This window comes from Zeus faber (assembly GCF_960531495.2).
Source record: "Zeus faber genome assembly, chromosome: 14".
Classification (NCBI taxonomy): Eukaryota; Metazoa; Chordata; class Actinopteri; order Zeiformes; family Zeidae; genus Zeus; species Zeus faber.
The window spans coordinates 8,239,014-8,260,158 of record NC_137200.1 but is presented as its reverse complement, the minus strand read 5'-3'; the positions used below and the strand labels follow the sequence as shown (position 1 = coordinate 8,260,158).

General features: G+C 41.6%; 1 protein-coding gene across 2 annotated transcripts; it reads right to left on the bottom strand.

The window, feature by feature from the left end:
* Positions 1 to 1,355: 1,355 nt before the first annotated feature.
* On the bottom strand, positions 1,356 to 14,725 carry riox2 (ribosomal oxygenase 2). 2 transcript variants are annotated; one of them, XM_080013737.1, is made up of 10 exons: positions 14,648 to 14,725; positions 9,147 to 9,609; positions 8,630 to 8,749; positions 7,814 to 7,942; positions 6,910 to 7,013; positions 5,591 to 5,693; positions 4,507 to 4,675; positions 3,934 to 4,022; positions 2,832 to 2,963; positions 1,356 to 1,900 (listed from the first exon to the last, which is right to left on the bottom strand). In XM_080013737.1, exons 2-10 carry the CDS (start codon positions 9,600 to 9,602, stop codon positions 1,742 to 1,744), a joined length of 1,461 nt encoding a protein of 486 aa, XP_079869863.1. In that variant the 5' UTR covers positions 9,603 to 9,609; positions 14,648 to 14,725; the 3' UTR covers positions 1,356 to 1,741. The 2 variants fall into 2 exon arrangements, with proteins under 2 accessions (XP_079869863.1, XP_079869864.1); XM_080013738.1 differs by having other exon boundaries at positions 7,814 to 7,894.
* Between the last annotated feature and the right edge of the window lie 6,420 nt (positions 14,726 to 21,145).

Below are 21,145 nucleotides of genomic sequence, written 5' to 3'. Positions count from 1 at the left end.
TATCGCCTTGCCTAGTACCAATGAATACAATGTAGTGCATCGTAACATCATAGTATTTGACATGTTCGTGTAAATAATATAAAGTTACAGGTGCAGCATGTAGAATCTACGTGAGGGGCCTGGCAGAAATGGAATATAATATTCATACGTATGTTTTTAATTGGCATATAATCCCGAGAAAATCAGAATCGTTGTGTTGATACGTTAGAGTGAACCTGTCTGCCTAGGGAGCGGTTCCCCTTCCACGGAGGCCGCCGTGTTGGGGAGGGGTATTCGGTTGGTTGCAATCTGCGACCTCACCACCAGACGCCGCTAAATCGTACACAGTGCGCCTTTAACGTGTACTGCATAACGCCGTCTACATCTGAGGAATTGATGAAAAACAGTAGAAACATAAAACTGCGAACACTGCCAATAAAAGTACTCGTAATCACTATGAACTGCAAATGTGCCTAAGGTAGGGTGACCAGATGCAAGCAAACCAAACGTGGGACACTGTGGGGGCAAATTATAGATATACCCTTAGAAACTGTAGATTATAGTGATTGCCTTACAAATTACTAGATTATAAACACAGCCTTGGTACAGCCAGTTGTATTGCCATTACCAATAAACCTCTGTCTTTGCCCGCTTCACAAGAAAACATTATACCGCACCTTTAACCAAGGTGTACAGTATATGTATATAGTAGTTTTATTGGTAATAGCAATTGGTTAAAGCCACAACATGTTACCAATGCTGAGAGGCAGTGGAAACATTTTGATATGTCAATCAAACTTAATAAATAAACATTTCTATTCTGCCTCTTAGCTCGTAACATCTCTAGGCACCTTTTTCTTGTGAGCCTCACACGCACTGTGTCGTTTCTGGTCGTATTCGTCTCCATGTGAAATTTAAAAACTCCGCTCTTTTTGAAAATTCAGCAAAAAAACTCGGGAGCCTGCTTCACCCAGCTATATGTAGATCCCCAGTCTTGGTTGCCACCGCATTTCCCTTTCTTGCTTCTCGTTTCCATCATATTCCACATAAATCTACATAGTTTGTGACGTTAGTATTTTGCAATTTTGATGGTGACGGGTCAACCTGCACTATGACCCACTGTGTGCCCGGTTTGATTTGACATCCAACGTAGCCCCGTGATGACAGCCTTCCCTGCTTTCTTCACAGCCATGGGATAAAAGACAGACTTTGGAAAAGCGTCTTCCCCCGCAGTGGTTTGACTTTAGCAAACTAGAGGCGATGAAGCTGTGGGACGTCATCTCAATATGTGGGACGGGGGATGAAAATGCTGTGCAGTACAACATAAAGAGACCCCTGGTCACCCTAACCTAAAAAGAAACACTGCAATACATTCAGAGATTATAACACTGATCATCTTTATTTAGCGGACAGATGGAGTAATATAAATAAACAGTACAATAATTCATGTTTAGATATTACCCAAAAGGTTAATGCGATGTGTTCAAGTGGTGTTATCTTGGCCATATCCACAATTCAATCTTACAGACAAAAAATATATATACTTTGTTTTTCTATACTTATACATTTCTAACGCCCCCTTTATTTTTCCATACCGATGCCAATCTGGATCATCTTATGTTACATTTCACAATTTCACACTCACAGAAACTGTGAAAATATTGTCCGATGTAAATCCGACTGGGCAGAATTGGGCCAAATCAGGTGGTGGTTCGGCAAAAAGTAAAACCAATTAAATCAAATGATAAAACATTTTTTGTTCCTATGCGGGGCACACTTCCAGCAGACTCTCTGTCCAGAGGGCCAGGGCCATGTTGACTTTATCTCCGTCCGACAGAAGCTCCAGTTGGCTCACGGTTAACGCCTCCACCTCCTGGAGCTGACGGAGGGCCTGGAGGTGGGACAGCGGGAAGCACAGACCCTTGGAGAAGAGAGGAAAAAGTTTTAAAATTAGAACTCTAAGATAAACAGTGGCACAGCCTTTGAAAATGAGCAGGATATAAATGCCCAAATGAATACACTACATCATGTATTTAGCCTTGTGTAAAGAGAGAAAAGTTGTACATCTGCTTGGAGAAACTATACATGAATAATTCAAAACATAGAGGCAACGGCACTATACAGTACCAATATAATAATATATAATGGTTGTTGCTTTTCCTTTTAAGACACACCCCTAGAACACAATCGGGGCTATCTGCAAGAAAAAAAGTTGAATGGCAAGCAAGCATATTCTCACTGATTTGAATAAAATGAAAGAAAAGGAGAATAACCATTTCCACTATTGTATCCTTTTGGCGATACCTCAACTCCAAACCAAACAATGAATACGATGTTTTGCGGATGCAGCGATTTATCTGCAATCAATTATATTTGACTAAATGATTTAGTGTCTGTAATTATATAGAATAATTTATACAAGTTATTACCTGGAGCTGCAACTATGCAGTTTGTTTTGACGCATCTGGATTTGCGGCCCGTTTTCTAAATGCTGCACGTATGTTGTCAAATTGGTGAAGTGATGTTTTCCTAATTTGATTGTGTTTTGTCTATTTGCATGTGTTTTAAGTTGCAGTGCGTTGAGCTTACAGGGCCACCGTACTTTTGTATTCCACTGTAAACACAATATGCAAAAACAATAAAATGACAGAAACACATGCCCCACAAAAAAAAAAAACCCCAAATATAACATATGTGCACATCTATCTACAGAGTACCAATGTGGTTACACTAAAAGTGCAAAGTGTCACTCCAGTGGTAACAGCAGTGGCAATATTTATAGAGTGTAGTTAAGTATAGGAAAGTATATTTTAGTATACTTTTAGTATATTTTCCAGTTTGTCAGAAGTTACCTCAGAGATGCTGCTGTCCTCCTCCTCCTCCTCCTCCTCCTCGCTCCCGTCTCCAGACTCTCCCATCATATGACTCTGCCTCTTGTTTGTAAGAGAATGCAGCACGAACACCATCATTTCCGATGCCTCATCCTGATACACACACAGGACAGAAGGTCAAATAACAACCAAGTTCATTTTTTATTTTGTTGTTTATCATTCACAGTATACTAGTTACGTCCGATCAGGTTTCCACAATCAGAGAAACAAATAGTGTGGATTTGTTTTTGACGAGGTCGATCTGTTACAACTTTTCTCAAACTTGCATGTATCCTACAGTACATGTCTTAAAATCCAGCTATGTGGAATTTCAAAGTGATAAAAACAGTTAAGGAGTATGTCCCATAAATGAATTATATCATCTTAGTTGTTATGATACTGCAACATCTGGGGGGCAGTGGCTCCGGAGGTACAGCGGGTTGTCTAGTAATCGGAAATGTTCCAGTTCGACCCCTGGCACTTCCTGGTAGCATGCTGAGCCGTCCTTGAACAACACACTTGCGTTTAAGACTTGGGTGACTTGGACGTGATACTCTAAAAGAAAGAAGAAACTGCAATCGGTGCAGATAGAGTGAGATGCTGAGTGACAGCCAAGATGGCGGACGAGGCTACTGACTTATCTTCTTTGGCACTGATACTCCATGTATTTGGACATTATATAAATGGAAGAGTGGAAAGGAATATAAAGGAACGGAGTACGAAGCACATATGCTCCATGCATGAAGACGTGCACAAAGGTAAATAACTGGCACAACACGCCCACTTGCTCGCTGTGAATGATCCGGACAATCGCCTGCTCTGTTCACACATATCGCTCAATCGGACATTACACAGACTTTGTACTAGGGTGCTGGCTGGTAAGTCTGGTTAAAGTCTGGTCCAAAAGATTCAGACATTTGCGTTCACACATAGAGCTCCACCGTGTATTGTCCAGAAAATTTCAGGGTTGCAATGCATGTGTGAAAGCAGCTTTAGATTCACATATCGGAATGGCCACCGAGTGTATATCATGTACTTCAAAGTGCTGAGCAGTTATTTTCTTTATCTTTTTTTTTAAACTTACTGTCCTTTCTTGTCTGGGCTCCACTGTAATAGCGATGTGGTCTCTAAATCTTAATCGTACTGAATCATCCAGTTCTGGGATCTTTCCAGCTGTGGAAAAAACACAAAACAAGTGACTCAGCCACTTACCTGGCGATGTACAATAAATCCATGTGACTCTTACTCTAAGAACAAAGCAAAAATAATTCAACATTTGAAATTATTTTTGACCTTTTTTTTGCTTGTTTGACCTTTTGATTCATTTCAGACCATCAATGATAATAAATGGTGCCACTGATTTCCATAGTCTGCTTCGAACAGAGCAGTAATGCTCTGCATCGGTCATTTTTGTGCACAAATTAGTGGCAATTGGAAAATTGACAAAACTGCAGCTCGTATACATAGACACAGTGCAAAGGCAAAGCAACCAGTGGACTATATGTAAATGAAAAGTGGACACTTGCATTTTTCGATTTGGTCCATTGTAGTAGTATTTCAGTAAACTATGGACAACATGATTTTACTCTTTTTAGTCTTAAAGTTAAAAGAGGTTTCAGTTTGATTTTGAAGTTTGAATTTTATTTTTTTGGCGTACATGGTGTAATATCTTGCTCTTGTTCGGTGTGCGGGGGCAGCCGGTTGGTCACAAAGTCCCTCCTCATGCCGGCGGAGCGTCCTTTCAGCTTTCCTGCTTCGACCTCATCGGCGATGCCTCTTAGGAAGCCTGCCAGACGCTTTCTTGTGTCCAAGTCTCCATCGCTGTCCTGAACACAAAGATCCAGAAAACGGCAAAGGAGTCAAATACAACTGGCATGCTTCCCAGGGTAAATTAAGGTGTTTAAGGAAGATGGCAGGTCAGCAAAGACTCGAGATCCGTAGACACTATGCAAGTCTAGCGACAGTATATTCAAATCTATATTTACAGCGATAAAGGTATAGGCAGGAATCATCTCATTAGATTGATGCCTTTCCATCTTCAGGTGAAGCCTGTAGGAGGCAATGAGTAGACGGCAAAGGCAGCAATCTACTGCCTACACAGGAAGCACCAGTATTAGTCAACTCTACTGTTACATAGACATTGGATTAATCATTAGATATCGTTGCCAGTTCTGTGCATTTTTTTAAGTGAATTGTTCATTGAAGTCAATCTAATTGTCACTTATTCATCCAGTTTGAATGGAGAAAGCAGATAATTGTCTGAGGCCAGACATAAGAGCAAAGCGTTGACAGCTACAAGTTGAACAGAATGATTTCAACAAGTCTAAGGCCCCCACACTACACTACACCATTATAATCTTTAAAAAGTACACACGGCACCATTATTAATATAATGTATATTAAATATGGAAAGGCAGAGAGGTTTGAAATGTTTGGCGCGCCCAAAACAGCAAGTTGATTTTGAGCTGACACGCCCAAAAAGCCAGGGACAGAGAGACCTGGGGAAAAGACGAGAGCCACAGGGATTCACGCTGCATCTCCGTCGCCGGCGGTGTGACCCTAGCATTACCTTTCCATGAAAGTACAGTTAGCTGTGAGGATGCCACCGATAGCTTATTTTGCATAATCAATTTTGGATGACCTGCCCGAGCTCAACTGTCTAAATAGAACTAGATTTAGGATCAGTAGTAGAGCCACTGTATTCCGCACATCGAAAGAGGTTTGCCGAAGAAAATTCTTACCAGTAGAAGTCGTATGGGCATGCCTTGCCGCATGCTGGCATCGCTTTGCACAGTGTCCAACAGGAAGCTGGGAAATGTATCCAACAGTAAATCCCCCCATGACCTGAGAATGGAGTGAGTGGGATACAGAGGTGCTTCACAGGTTAGATTAAGCCTACCAAAAACAATGACCATAAAAAACATACACCAAGTAATATTTTATTTGCTCGTTACCCAAATTGACCTTGACATAGCTCTGGGGCTTCAAAAAAATTGTTGATCGTTGCCAGTCAGCCCACTGTGACCTCAATGGCTGCTGATGTTTCCAGAGTCTCTGTTTCGGAGGAAATGCTCCCTCGCCCCCAGACCCGTCCATAGCCTCTCAATCCCATGAACCGCCATGAACTACGGGGTTTACATCTCCAAACCGGTTCCACTTTACTTTGTGCAAGCATGGATATTGGAAATTTATGTGTCTTATCATCTGTCATCATACCATGTTTATTTCCTCCTTTAAAAGCCGTTTGTGTGACGACTGGTACCCAAGGTTGAGGATCATTGTGTATGATCCGGGGAAATGCTTTGTGCAAGTGTTTTCTTTACAAAGTCGTCTGTGTGACGGCTGGCTCGTGGATAGAGATCACAGTGTATGCTCTGGAAAAAGTAAAGTAAAAAGTAAAAGTATTTCTTAAAAAGGAGAGCCTTTTGGCCAACAGTGTAAGAAACCGATGGTGAATGTTTGTATATGTGTTTTGATTCTAGGAAGTAAATAAGAAAGAAACCGTTATAAGGATGAAATATAATGCAGGTAAGAAAAGTTAGCATTTGGGGTTTATTTTGTGCATTTTCGGTGTCATGAGTAAAATCCAAGACTACATTGAAATACAAAAATAATTTTCCGAAGAACTCTTATTCTTACCCTGTTTTAAATTTATTTCATTATTTTACTTATTTTATTATTCTACTTTGTAAATGCATTTTACTGCCTGCTTTGATTTTATTGTCACTATCTGATGGCCTTTGATTAATGTAAAGCGTACAAAGTGCTTTACATTACAAAGGATATAATACAAATTACAATTACAATATGAATTACAATACAAAATAGACAAAGGTGCGTTTCTCAAAGCCAATTGTTTTCCTTGGTAATGTAAGACAAAACAGATCATCTGTACTTTGGACATTTTTGGTGCCCATAAGTATAGGTGGACTACATTCATTTATTTGATGGTTACTTTTAGCACTCTTGTCCCCACAAATTCTAGGTGTCGCACTAAAACATATTAGAGGCAGTGATTTTTTTGGGTGAAAGGTTAGATCGGAAAAAAAAAAAATCATACATGGTCTGGTAGGTGCTGAGGGTCAGGTGTGTGGAGTGGTCCACTCCTATGGGGGTTTCTGCCTGATGGATGGTTCCTCTGGGAAAGTAAAGAAGATCACCGGCCTGTCACGAAAGATGGAGATACATCTCATACATTGCCGCTTCTTCACAAACCAAAGTATGGGACGATGTACAGCCACATGGTCATTATCTGAATATAACCCACGACAGGGTGATTTGGCTTATAACATTGCTAATACCAAATAAATTAATACAATGAATATTACAGAATTTTACATTTTAAATTATTTTGATTACTAGAGTGGTATGCCTATTTTAAGAGCTGCTAAGAGTTATACCGTAGTCCAAAGCAACGTAGGTAACTTTTTTTTAATGTTCTTTTTAAAAATGGGAAGCTCGCAATATCGGATCCAACAGCCTTTATAGGTTTTCTGGGAAAAGTGCTATCGCAAACCGGACAGCATTTTATAGATTCTGTTTGTTTGTCTAATGACTCTTCTGGCTACATCCACGCAAGCGTAAGAGACTAGAAACGGGAAGTTGTGCCGCTTCCTAATGGCAACCAAGTCTAACCAACGTTGCGCTTTGAATGAGGTACAGCAATTATAAACTGAGATTTGATATGCCATTTTATATTTTTTTAAGGCTTAAATGTTCGCCCCCAGTGGACTAAATTTTAGCACAGTGAGAAGCTGCAGCAGAGTGGTATGTTTCTCAAAAGAAAAGCGTTCAGTGAGGTTGCACTCTGAACAGTTATAAATAATAAGAACCAACATTTTAATAAGGCCTGGGTTGAAAAATAGCGAAGTAAGCCGACGGTCCCGTATGTGTCCCGTTTTACAGTTGAGCACAAGTATATTTTCTACAGTTTATTAAAATGTTGATGCGTCGAAAAACTGTACCTTGAGTATGATGTCATGGGTGGAAGTGCCAATGCGAGACTCTGGTTCTACGGCGTATTCTCTGGCCAGGGGCACTGTGGGCTTATAAAGACGCCAACGTTTTTCCCCTTCCAGCTGCATTATAAACACCTGGACAGACCGAAGACCGGCAGCACGAACAATTCTTGAAAAGTCCAAGGACATAACATAATGTGCGATTATACATAACCGATAAATTATCTTGTAAAGCCTCAAACAGCAAGATCCACATAAATAATTTGTTATATTGAAGAGGATTCTCAAAGGGATTCCTTAAAATGGTTCATTCATTTGCAGTTGGAAATCATTTCCATGGAATGTAATAGAAAAACTTCACACAAATGCAAATAAGCTCTGTACTGTTCTGCATACTCTATTTTGTGTATACATTAAATTAATGACATGTCATACTATGACATGTCATATTAAAGGTCCCAAAGGTGGTGGTATTTGTACCACCTACTCTTGGCCCGTCTCCACCAAGTAGACATGTTTTGAGTGTATGATGCCAATATTACAGTGTAAATGGGTCATTTCCACGTGCCACACACCAGCCTCAATGGCTATCCATTTGAATGTGTAAAGTGACCTTGTTGATGGGGCACTAGCGCTTTGAATAATTTCCACCAACTAATGGGTAAACCTTTATTTAATAGCCAGTCCTACTCAGGGGCCAGCTGACTACTCAACGGGGCGACATCCAGTGTCACCCAAAACAAGGGCTATAACTACGGCTTATATTGGAATATGGGGTACATATGGTGGGCAGCGTTCTAATATATTTTGCTGTTGGGTTACCTCAACGTCATCATAGTGTGCAGGCAGCCCCTGGGATTCCTGAGGTGTTATGTAGACATTGGAGCCGACCAGTGAGCCAAAAAAACACTCCAGTTTCTCCTGGATTTTCCACAACTCATCCTGACAGGAAAGAGCAAAACAAGGGCTTGTGCTTATCCTAAGTGTTTTTCACAGGGTAGGCAGTGCCTGAGAGCTCAGGGCATGTGAACAATAAGCACCAACCCTACCTGTGATTGTGTCCTAAGTGGGGTACACACTACAACATAATAAAGCAGATTTTAGTCCCCTATTCGCCACTTCCCAAAACCGAGAGCAAAGTCCTGACTTCTTGATGGTTCTAAAGATTATCGTGCCAGATTATCCTGTGGTGTAAGGTATGTTACGAGCCAAGCTGACTGAAATCGAAGAAGTCATAAGCATGTTGTCCATATTCACGCTGTCTCCATGACTTCCCCCGTTGTTTTTTTACACAGAATTCAATATTTTTTCTCAAAACATTTTCACACCACCCACGCACCTTGAATCGCTGCGGTTGATGGAACTGGATGGTTGCCTTCTCCTGATTAAAGTCCCTACTGAGGACGTTGAACTTCACACGGCCGACCTTGTTCAGAACTTTCTTCCTGCCTTGGATACAACGACAGACGTTGAGGTCCCTGGCATATTCCAAACCCTGAGCACAAAGGCTCTTCAGGTCTGACAGCTGGAACAGGGACTGGTAGTAAGAGGCAATGTTGGGGTCTGATCTCTGGAGGTGGAGGGGCTGCTTCTCCCAGTAATCCCTGAAGAATTCCTCCTGCCCCATGGGATGGATGAGGCTTTGGAAGAGGCTTGCAGGGGTGTCGAAACACAAGCAAGACGCCACGCCATTGATGGGGCCCTTACTTAATTTAGGAGGAACTTCTTCAACGTGACTGCTCTGTCTTTTAGACGCCGTCCTTGCCATTGCTGGCGCTTTTCCTTTTTTCGACATCGTTTATCTGGGGAAAATATCAAATGTAGTAGTAAATGTGAAAAGGGAGGTTAGATTAAAAAACAAGAGATTCTACAAACAACATTTCTATTTAAGATGAAGACTTAGACATGTCAGAGTCAAAGATCAGTTCTTTTCATATGTCGGTCACCAGCCAGGGCACGATATAACTTTGACCAGGGCTTCTACTCTGAATGGGGGTTGCCGAGGAGGGAAGAGTGATCGGAGACAACTCGAATGTCAGGTAGATCTGGAATTAATCCAGCCTCACCAAACTTTGAGCCAGTAGTGTGGCTAGACTTTGTTTCACAAAGTCATATAATGTCTCAGACACTGTATCGGTTACCACACTAGGAAAAAACGACAGACCGCCACCCACGATGTTGGGGTGGACACATAGAAAGACCTCTACACCACGACTCCTTATTTTATGGTGAAGTTTGCATCTTTGTATTTGTTATTGGTGCCAACACCAGCATTCAGACTCCTAGCAGTGGATGAAGTCTTGCATTGTTTGCTGCAGTATCTATTCTATAGCTCGATGAATAACTTAATTGCGAGTGGTTGGGCAATGATGGTGCACAACAAATCGGTTCGATACAGGAATGTGATCATAAGGAATGTGAAGCTGACGTCACATTGCTGGAGCAAGCCGACATATTTTGAGGATCACTTGCCCCATTTGGTCCCTCTCTCGTTGCTTTCATTGGGACTTCTTCAAAGCAGGGTCTCCTCAAAAGTGCTACTCAAATCCAAATAGTGAAAAAAGTATGGCGCACTTTAAGAGTACTGATAAGGTTTCCCCATTTCTCCTCAAAAAGCAACAAAAAAGATTGCAATGGGGAAGTGTTTTTTTTTTTTTAAGTATTTTATCAACTGGGTTCGGAAAAAGGGCACCCTATGGACTGCTTGGGAAAGTGATAGAAAAGGTATGGCGCACTTTAAGAGTACTGATAAGGTTTCCCCATTTCTCCTCAAAAAGCAACAAAAAAGATTGCAATGGGGAAGTGTTTTTTTTTTTAAGTATTTTATCAACTGGGTTCGGAAAAAGGGCACCCTATGGACTGCTTGGGAAAGTGATAGAAAAGGTAAGTCAATGGGTGGTGTGGTTGAGCAGCCACACCTGACCTGGATCTAGGTAATTAGGGACCTGGGTCAGGGTGGCTGCGTACCTGTTGCTCGTTGGTTGATCAAATGAGCAACAGGTTAAAACCGCCATCACCACACACTCTCAGGATAGGAGCCCGTGTCATGACATGTCTTTTTGCTCCTGGGCCAATTCCAACTGGCCAACTCTCTCCAATAAACTGGTGTTAACAACCCCCCGTCTTCTGTGTCTCTGTGCTGGAGGTCCCTGACTTGGGTGGTGTGTGGTAGGCAAAACTGCCAGACTAAGTATGCTCATGTTTTCCCTCTTTTGCTGTAGTTGTGTACATCATTTTCACGGCATGTCCAGTAAAGAATTATTGGCCTACCGTCTTAAAAACTGTCCACAGCAATACTCCATTCATCCAACGGGGCATTTAAATTATGTATGGATATGTAAAGCGACCTCATTGATGGGGCAGTAGCGCTGTGAATAATTTTCACCACCTCATGGGTAAACCTTCATTTAATAGCCGGTCCCGCTCAGGGGCCAGATGACTTGTAGGGAGCTGGAAAGATGATTTTCTCCACTGCCTGTGTCAGGGGTCCTGCCGAAGCGGGAGCAACCACGGCATACCCAAGATGAGGAACCTCAGGTCCGCGAACCAAGTCTGTATCGGCCACCAAGGTGCCATCAGAACCAGTTCCACCCTGTTTTCCCTGACCTTGTCCAGCACCTGCTACAACAGTGGGAGGGGAGGGAATGCATACTAACTAGCCCGAGGCCAGCGGTGAGCCAGGGCAACGTGGCCCAATGGGGGGTCGTCGTTCCGGATGGAGTACCATAGAGGGCAATGAGCTGTGTCTCATGAAGTGAACAGATCCACCTCTGCTCGGCCAAATCGACGCAAGATCATGTCGATGACCAGCGGGTGAATGCGCCAATCTGAAGCTTGCAGCCGTCCCCTCGATTATAAGTCCACTCCCAGGTTTTGCCTGCTAGGGAGTGAACACATTGATGTGCTGGGGATTGTGTGCCCCCCAGCGCTGGCTGACCATCTGACCCTCGCAAACAACACTCCAGCTGTACAAGGAGACATCGGTTTTTATCACCACACTCAGTGTCAGTTGACCCAGCTGGACCCCCCTTTATGAGGTTTCTGGAGGTCAGGCAAAACCTCAGGTCGTCTTGACACTTCCGCATAATGGTCAGTTCCCGGGAGAGGTCCCTGGATGGACGCAACTGCTGTTTTAAAAACCAGAGTTGCAGAGGTCTCATCCTGAACAGACCCAGTGGGACTGCGGCTGCGGCAGCTGCCATCAAGCCCAAGCCCGACGTGCCCTTGCACACAAACAGCGTGCAAGCTGCCTTGACCACAGCCAACCTCCTTGTCATTCATACACACATCGACCGCATGGAGGATGGAGACCCAAATACACAGTGCACTGGGCTGGAACACAAGCGCTCTTTTTACAATTCACCAGAACAACCAGGCTGCAGAGATGGTCGAGCAGCGGCCCCCGTGTAGGAGAGCGCAGTTTCTCTCCCTGTCTACTACCAGGCGAATGCCGCCCTTCTCCAAGACTGAATTTTCCATTACAGGATGACAGATGTCTGTGTGTCTCCAGCGAAGGCTGATGGACAAAGGGCGAACTGCAGCGCAGTTCTCTACCCAGGGAGAAACTGGGCATGCGTGTCTACATACGCTCACACAAGCAGAGAGGCATGCTCTGGTTTCTGGTAGCAAGGGCACCAGGGCGGATTTTCCCACAAATTGAGCCTCCAGACACATTGTATGGGAAGGGAGGCTCACACCAGTGTTCATGTGACATGTCCGGCCTCACCTGAGGCTTTGGGCTCATATTTTCATATTTTTGGGCCGCTCTAGGCCCGCGATGATCTTGGAGGCCGTTTGGATCCCGACTGCGGCGGCAATTCGTGGTGCGCAGGCAACTCCTCCTGATTCACCTACACGGATGCTGAGGGGGATCAACAGAGGTAGGGAGCGTGGCCTCGAAGCAAGTCCCCAATCCTCCTCTTCGCACTCCACCAAGAAACTCATAGGCCTTTTGGGAGTGTGGGGATGACTAGGGAGGGAACCGAAGATGTCCGCAAAATTGTGGATGACTTCCAGTGGCAGACTCGAGCAGTCGACGCAAAAGAACAGGTCCTAAAAGCGCCGCTTCCGGGTGTGCATGGCCAAGACAGTAAACGCACAACGGGTGAGTATCCCTGTCATGTGTGGGCTGCAGCAGACATAATTATTTCCTTTCTTTTCTCTTTTTCCCCCTCTGTAATAGAGGGCTTGCTTCCAACAATGGAGAGCTGAATAAGCATAGGGAAAGTATGACAGGCGGTGACCCAGTTTATAAACTGGGGGCAGGCCTTAAGATGGGTGTAATTTTCTCACCGCCAGATCCCAGGTGGTTAGGGTGAGGAGGCACACATCCAGCTCTCTCACCCTGAACACAGGATCCCCCTAAGGCTGCGTCCCCAGCCCTCTACTGTACACACATGTGTGGCCAGGTCCAGCTCCAACACCATCAAGTTTGCTGACGACACCGTCGTGGTGGGCCTGATCACCAATAATGAAGAGAAGGTCTACCGTGAGGAGGTGGCTGATCTGTCACTCTGGTGCCAGGACGACAGCCTTCTCTTGAACGTCAGCGAAACTAAGGAGCCGATTGTGGACTTCAGGAGAAGATTACAACTGAGGATGCACACTCCACTGGTGATTAATGCTGCTTCTGTTGACAGGGTGAGCCGCTTCAAGTACCTGGGAGTCCACATCACAGAGGACTTAACATGGACTTCGACACACAGACACTCTGGTGAGAAAGGCGAGGCAGCGTCTTTACCACCTCAGGACGCTGAAGAAATTCAGGGTCTCATGAGGATCCTAAAGTCCTCCTACTCCGGAGCAGTGGAGAGCATCCTGACAGGCAACATCACTGCCTGTTTGGGAACTGTGCTGCCCAGGACAGGCGGGGCCTGATACTGTATATCTCAACACAGACTACCTCACTTTATTCACATGCCACTTGACTGTACATATCTGTATATACACAATAGTCTTCTTTCTGCTGCTCCCGTCGGGGGGGTCGCCACAGCGGATCATCTGCCTCCAATACCTTCTGTTCTGCGCACCTTCCTCCCTTGTTATGTCCCCCCTCACCACATCCATACACCTTCTCTTTGGCCTTCCTGCACCCCCATTCCGCATATGACCCTTTCAAGCATATTTTATTCAATTTATTGAGTGAGTGACGTTTTAGGAATCAGTTAGGTTAGTTAGCTCATTACTTAATTGACCTGGTTATGTGTCCTTGGACTTATTAGTTCAGTTAGCTTAGTTAGTTAATTACTTAGCTATTGTGTCTTTGTACTTATTGTGCATTATCTCCGTTGCGTTGCAATTACATTTTAATACATGTGTATATATGTATATATATATATATATATATATATGAAGCTATGAACTAACATTTTCTGAAAATGTGTTTATTTGTGCCGCATGTGCGAGTGATATTTGCATTACCTAGTGTTAAAGTTCTTTAGGAGCAGGCCCACAAAGCCTAGTACTAAAGGCCACCATTTCTGGCAGCCGCAGTCAGAACGTGACGGCCAAAGACTACGGCGTTAACACCTGAGCCCAAAACAACCCACAGCAAGCGTCAAACTTCACACTCCCGCATTGCAGCCTCGTTAGTCCAACATGTAAACGGGGCTTTGGTTTCCAGTCGAAACCTCTCTCTGGTTCGCCGCGGACACACAGCGCCTCGGAGCTCCCCCCCCCCCGCGCCTCTACGACATGTACTAAGTATGTATTACGCCGTTTGGAACGCAGGCCATGTTTATTGTCGGGCGCAACGGGAGGCCAACTCGAAACAAAACACAGCCGCACGGTTGTAAAATCACGCTGGAGCGCACAGCGCGAACGGTCGCGGAAGACACTCACCGACGGGGAGTCCCGCGCCGTCGAGCGGATCCACGCCACACGCGGTTAGTAGATGCGGGACTCGCGAACACTTCGTTCGTGGCGTACGACCACGAATCTGACTCGGGACTCCGGAGTCACTCCGGCAAAAGAGTGGACGAGCGGGCGATCGTCGACTAATTACGGGGGGGGGGGGGGACTCAATCGATGTCCACGGCCAAAGGGGCCAGCACTGTAAAACAACAACAAAATAAAAGACGGATTTTACACTTTGGAATAAATTGTTTAGTCTGTCTAAACCAATGCGTTTGACAGAATATATATATTTTATATTTGTATTATATATTATTATATATATATATATATTTTTTTATATATTTATATTTATACCGGGCGTTACACCGACCGAACCAAACTCAACCAAGAGTCGGAATGTTGAACGTGAACCATGAATAATTGTAAATGACTAAATGACTAAATGGCTAAATGACTAAACGTAAATGTAAATGTAAATGAACGAGTCTTTTTTTGTGTTTGTTTTTCGTTTAACTGGGTGACCTGCCAGGAACCGAATCCAAAAGAGAATCGAACGTTGCGCCGGGGTCTGGACGTCTTCTTCCCCGTGCGTCCATGGCGGCGATCAGTGCGCGGCTGCCTCCCTCCGGCCAACAATATAGGAACTCCTCCTTTCTAATGGACGCGCGGAAGCGAAAAAAGAGAAAGAAAATGACATTATAATGAAAATGTGGAAATATACAACAGTTCACCATACCAAAAAAAAACAAAAAAAAAAAAAAAACCGGCAACATTCACTAAATCCAACAATAAACATGATAAACGGATGAAATAAAGCTAGCTGTGAACCAGAAAGCCGAACCTAGATTGAGAAAAAAAGAGATTCAAAATTCGTGTGAAATTCGGAGGCTCCAATCCATATAATAATATAAAACGGATAATAAATAGCATTATAAAAAAGCAATAAGGTATATCAGCATTGAAAGGGATAAAAAGAATAAAGGGTATATTCAACAAAAAAAAGGGAATATTTCATATAATAAAAAATATGTAATGAATATAATTTGATATATATAAAAAAATGTATATAATAAAAATCTTCGTTTATTATAAATAAAATAAAATAAAAAGGACAATGTACAATAAACCGAATGACAAAACATTAAATATAAGCCTAACAAATAGACAAAAAAAAACCCAATAGAAAATAAACGTGTATTAAGCAGTAACAGAATGGCAATATATGAAAGATTTTCCGATTTGAGCATATATTGTCCATTTTTTTCCTTCATATTTTTTTTATCGCATTGCCTTTTTATTATTTTGTCGTTTTCTGTTGATGTGAACTATCCGTGCGGCGATAATAATAAGCACAGTTCTAAACATGTTTCTCACGTGTTTAGTGGTTAACAGGATAGAGATGAAAAAAAAAAAGGTTAGGGAACACTCATTTAAAGCATGATATCTTTGTAACACCGGCTGGCGGCATTAACACGTCACCCTCAAATATGCTGCCGCTATGAGCGCCTGTTAAGTGACGTCATAACCACCAGCGCCGCAGCGCAGACGACACCGTGCACAACGGGATGGACGGAGGAGGCGGACGACGGGGCAGAATATCCTAGGGGAACAGTTTAAGTTCATTTTGTTTTTTTATTTTAATTTTGTCATATTTCAGCTTTTTTTTTTTTTTGTTTGTTTTTTGTTTTTGGGAGGTTTAGTTTCTTTTTCCTTCAATGACAATGGCCCTGCAGTATACAGCAGGAACGATGGTTTGTTGGTTGCTTAACCATGTGATTGTTTTTGTTTATTTACTTGCCCGCCCAAACAACAAAATAGGAGGCTCTATAATAATCCATACAATTATGTTAAGTTTATGTTGGTTCTCCCCGTGTGTGTTTGCGTGGCCTCTGGGTGCGACAGTTTTTTTTAATATTCTAATTAATTATAATGAAGTATTCACTCATTCATTAGTTCATTTATTTCTTTTATATTTTTATGTCTTGCATTTATGTGCAACTTTTGTTTTGTTTATTTGTTCTTTATTTTTTATTTTTTTTGGTTGATGCATTTATTTATTCACGCATTTTTTAGTTTTGGTATAGCGATTGAGGATCCATCAAAAATGTGCGTCTCAAATCAAGTGGGCAACAGGAGAATCAGGACAACGCGCGGAGAAAACGGCAAACACAGCATTATTAGCGTGTCGCTTCTGGTTGAATCCTTCGTTCTTCACACAGAAAGAGACAGATGTACCGATATTTAAAACAGTACCGCACCTTGCCCTGATACTGTTAACGGAACATCCCTTATAGTGAGCAGTTTATCGAACGCAATCACTCCAACTCATAATAATTCTGGTCCCTGGTGTGTTCTCCCACGCACAACAAATACCGCTTCTAATAATCGAAAGAGGAATTTATCGAGGAGGTGGGGAAGGTGAAAAGGGGGTCTCGACGTGCAAGCTGATTATTAAGAGGTCAAGTCGTTAGAAATAACACGAGTGGAGAGTCAGTGCAGACACAACGCCGATAATCACCATAATTTCTTTCAGACCCTGTTCTGAAATAAAACACAGAAGCAAAGGGACACTTTGAGAAATGAGTGTGTGGTTTTTCCATGTAATAATGCAGTAATTGAATCCATGTTTATTAATAGGAACCAGCAAATGAACCTGAGCATACAGCTGCAGGAAAGATCTTGTCATTATATATAATAATAATAATAATAATAATAATAATAATAATAATAATAATAGTAATAGTAATAGTAATAATAATAATAATAATAATAATAATAATTGTTATTATTATTATATAAAACTCGATACATGTCAATGAGGGCACTTTGTGGGCAGGACACTTATTTAATGAAGAGTGTCCCACTGGTGTTAAGAAATCAGTAAGATTAAGATAAATTAAGATTCATTTATTGCATGATTGATCCGTACCCCCAGCTCTTGATAATATAATTATCGTAATAACTCTTGAAACATTCATATCATTTTTTAGATTCATAACTCATGAGTATTTTTTTGTATAAAACATAGTTTTTCCTTGAAGAGAAGTGAAGTGAGACGGTGCCGTCAAGTGCAGGCCATTTCCTCTACACACACACAGACACACACACGTCGTAAAGTACATTTCTCCAGATCTGACTGTATTCTGTCTATTTGAGGGGTGAGGGATTGACTCTACACTCCACAGCTCGCACGATGCGAATGGATGTTCGGAGCCACAACCCGCATGTATATAACAAACTGGGCAATGATGTCACAAAGCGCTTTACTCCACAAACTCATCTCGCTCCACTACCCCGCCGCAAGTTTTAGAACCTTGGCGTTTCGGCGATTCGCGAACGTTCGGCTACCTCCGGTCAAATTTTCTCGTTTTTTCATAAATTCCTCATCCGAATGTACTGTAGATCAATATGGATGAAACTTGAACCATGAGATGACTGGGGCGTCCTGGTTCTAACGAGACCTCAACCGTGTCCGTGTGTCCAGCGGTTGTGGTGTTCCAGACACTTTTAGAAAATAATAATAAATATAGCTGCAGCCAGCAATACACAGGGTCTGGGTTATTCTTTTTTGGTATGTGTTACATTTTTTGGTTTTTGAAATACAGCTAAATTTACTGAACTTACAAACATCATGTCGTTACGTGCATGTAATTCCATGAATCAAACTGTCATGACATAACGTATAAAGCGTTCTCATTTCAACCAGACGTCGACTCTTGTTTTTAAGTTCTAATGTGACATAGTTTGTGTCATATGAGATAGGTCAGTTCTAAATAACAGTTCTAAAAAGCTAATCTAACGGTCCTAATTTTTTTAGGACCGTTAGTCATCTACAATTGGAAAATTCAGTTTAATAGATAACTTGTCTAAATTGTAATGCAGACAACATTTATGGAACTTTTAAATTTAATTTGTCATTAGAATTATTGTGGAAGAACTTTTAAAGACACTTTCTGTCTTTTCATTAGAGTTTGTTAAGTTTAGTTGTAGGAAAATATTTATATATGACGTTTGTGAAAAAAATCACACTTATTTTTTACTTTAAACTAAATCTTTTCATTGTTATAACTTACCTTTCTGTATGTAAGTACATCTGGAATGTGTCTTATATACGTCAATAATGATGTATTTATGTAGGTTTATGTATTACCGGAATACGATACAGGATTACGATAGTAGTTGCATTTATATAATTTACTTGGTGACTTTTTTCCTTGGATTACATTTTCAATAAGTTAAGTTTACATGATATACGAAAAAAAGTTGTGGTATTTCTGTGAGTAATTACCAATTCACAGCTTCTATTTTTCCGACACCTTGCTGGATCTTGAACGCATCGATCTTGAGTCGCATATTTTAGTGGATTCGACTCAACGTGGTTACGGGTTTTTTCGAAATATCATATATATATATATATTTTTTTTTACTTTTTATTGTATTTTTCCTTAATCAAGCAAAGTAATGTGAACCATGGTGATAAAATATCACTCCAACAGATCTTCTGACATTTACCAGATAAGAAATTACATAAATATATACATGTAAACCGATAGTTGGTAATGTCAAGTCTACGCTGCACACACTGGACATGGTCCAACTGGACATTGTGAATTGGAACCTGTAATAATACCCATATAATAAAAAATATGATGATGTTATAAAGCGTTTTACTGTAAATCTCATCTCGTTCATTTTGTTTATGAATAGTGATATGTCAGCCAAGCATGACCAGCTCAATGGTTGGGATCAAAGTTGTTTGGTTTTTCACTGATCTCTCCTCCGTATCTGGATCGATTTGGAAGAAACGTCAACCGCAAGGTGTTTGTGACATACCGGTTCAAACGAGATGTAACCGTGTTCATAGGTTCTGCCAATATTGTTCCAGATAGTTTTCGATTTCGAAAAATTCTGAGAATTTTCCCAGAACAATATCAATAGGGGACACAAATCCGAAAAATAACAACAGGGATAATAACAATAAAATAAAAATAACAAACAAACAAATAAATAAACAAACAAATTAATAAACAAATGCACAAATAAATAAATAAATAAATAAATAATTAAATAATAATAATGATAAAAACTACATTTTTAAATATAAATATTAATAGTAATAGTAATAGTAATAGTAATATTAGAATAATAAAAAGTTAAATACAAAGTGCGCAAAGTTAAACATGAAAAGATAATAAAAATAATATAACATAGTATGTGCGTAAAGCAAAGTGTTAAAAGAATACAGTAACATTTACATATAACCATACTGTCCAAAAAGGTAATAATAATATCACACCAATACATGATTGTTTGATTTCACAGTTCCTTTTTATAATCTAGTTTGCTGACTGGATAAAATAAGACTGTAAATTATTGAAGATTTTGGGGGTTACAGCAGCTCAGAGTGGGAACGTGATAAAGGGATATAGTAAATAAGGGAATATGTACACCACATAACACATGTATCTATATAAATACAACATGAAAAGTAAGTAATAGCTGAAAAACTATACAATTAAATCTACCACGAATTTATATGGAAGATCCAAATATCGTGAAGAGTTGTTTTTTTTTGGGGGGGGGGGGGGTTGAAAGATGGGTCATAATGATTATAATGTAGGAGTTTAATGGAGCTTTATTGTCCTAAACATAACATGAAATAATTGTTTATTAATATGAGAAATTTGTGTGTGAGCTGTGTGAATTCCCAAAAGTTTGTGCTGAGGGAGAATACCCCATAGACTATATCCATAGGAGAGAGGGAGAGCACTGAAAAGTATTTATTTATGCAATACGTGTGTGGGTGCGTGTGTGTGTGTGTGTGTGTGTGTGTGTGTGTGTGTGTGTGTGTGTGTGTGTGTGTGTGTGTGTGTGTGTGTGTGTGTGTGTGTGTGTGTGTGTGTGTGTGTGTGTGTGTAAGTGTGTGTGTGCATGCGTATGTGTGTGTGTACCCATGTGTGTGTGTGTGTGTGTGTGTGCTTGTGCATGTGTGTTTGTGCATGCGTGTGTGCGCGCGCGCGTGTGTGTGTGTGTGTATGTGTGTGTGTATAGATTGCGGAGCATGTCTGCAGGGCTGAGTAAGGTTAATTAGGCAGCTCTTGGTACAGCAGTAGGGGCAGGAGGCAGAGGACCGACAGTTTTGGATTTGAGTAGGATTTGCACACATGAGCCCAGAAATGGCTTCCATATGGCTCAGATGATAATAGGGGTGGCACACCATGTTTTTCTAAACGACCCGCTGTAACGGTGGCCTGATAAAAAACAGACCTGGACAGGGATTTTTCTTCTTCTTGGGTGTGTGTGTGTGTGTGTGTGTGTGTGTGTGTGTGTGTGTGTGTGATGTGTGTTAGTGTGAGTGTGTTGTCGGGATAAGAGTATAAGTGATGAAAAGACAGAAAGGAAGGGCTTCAAATGCAACACAAGCCATGGAAGCCATTTCCAAAGGAAGGCCAGATGGAAGCAGCCATGTGTTTCTGCATATTC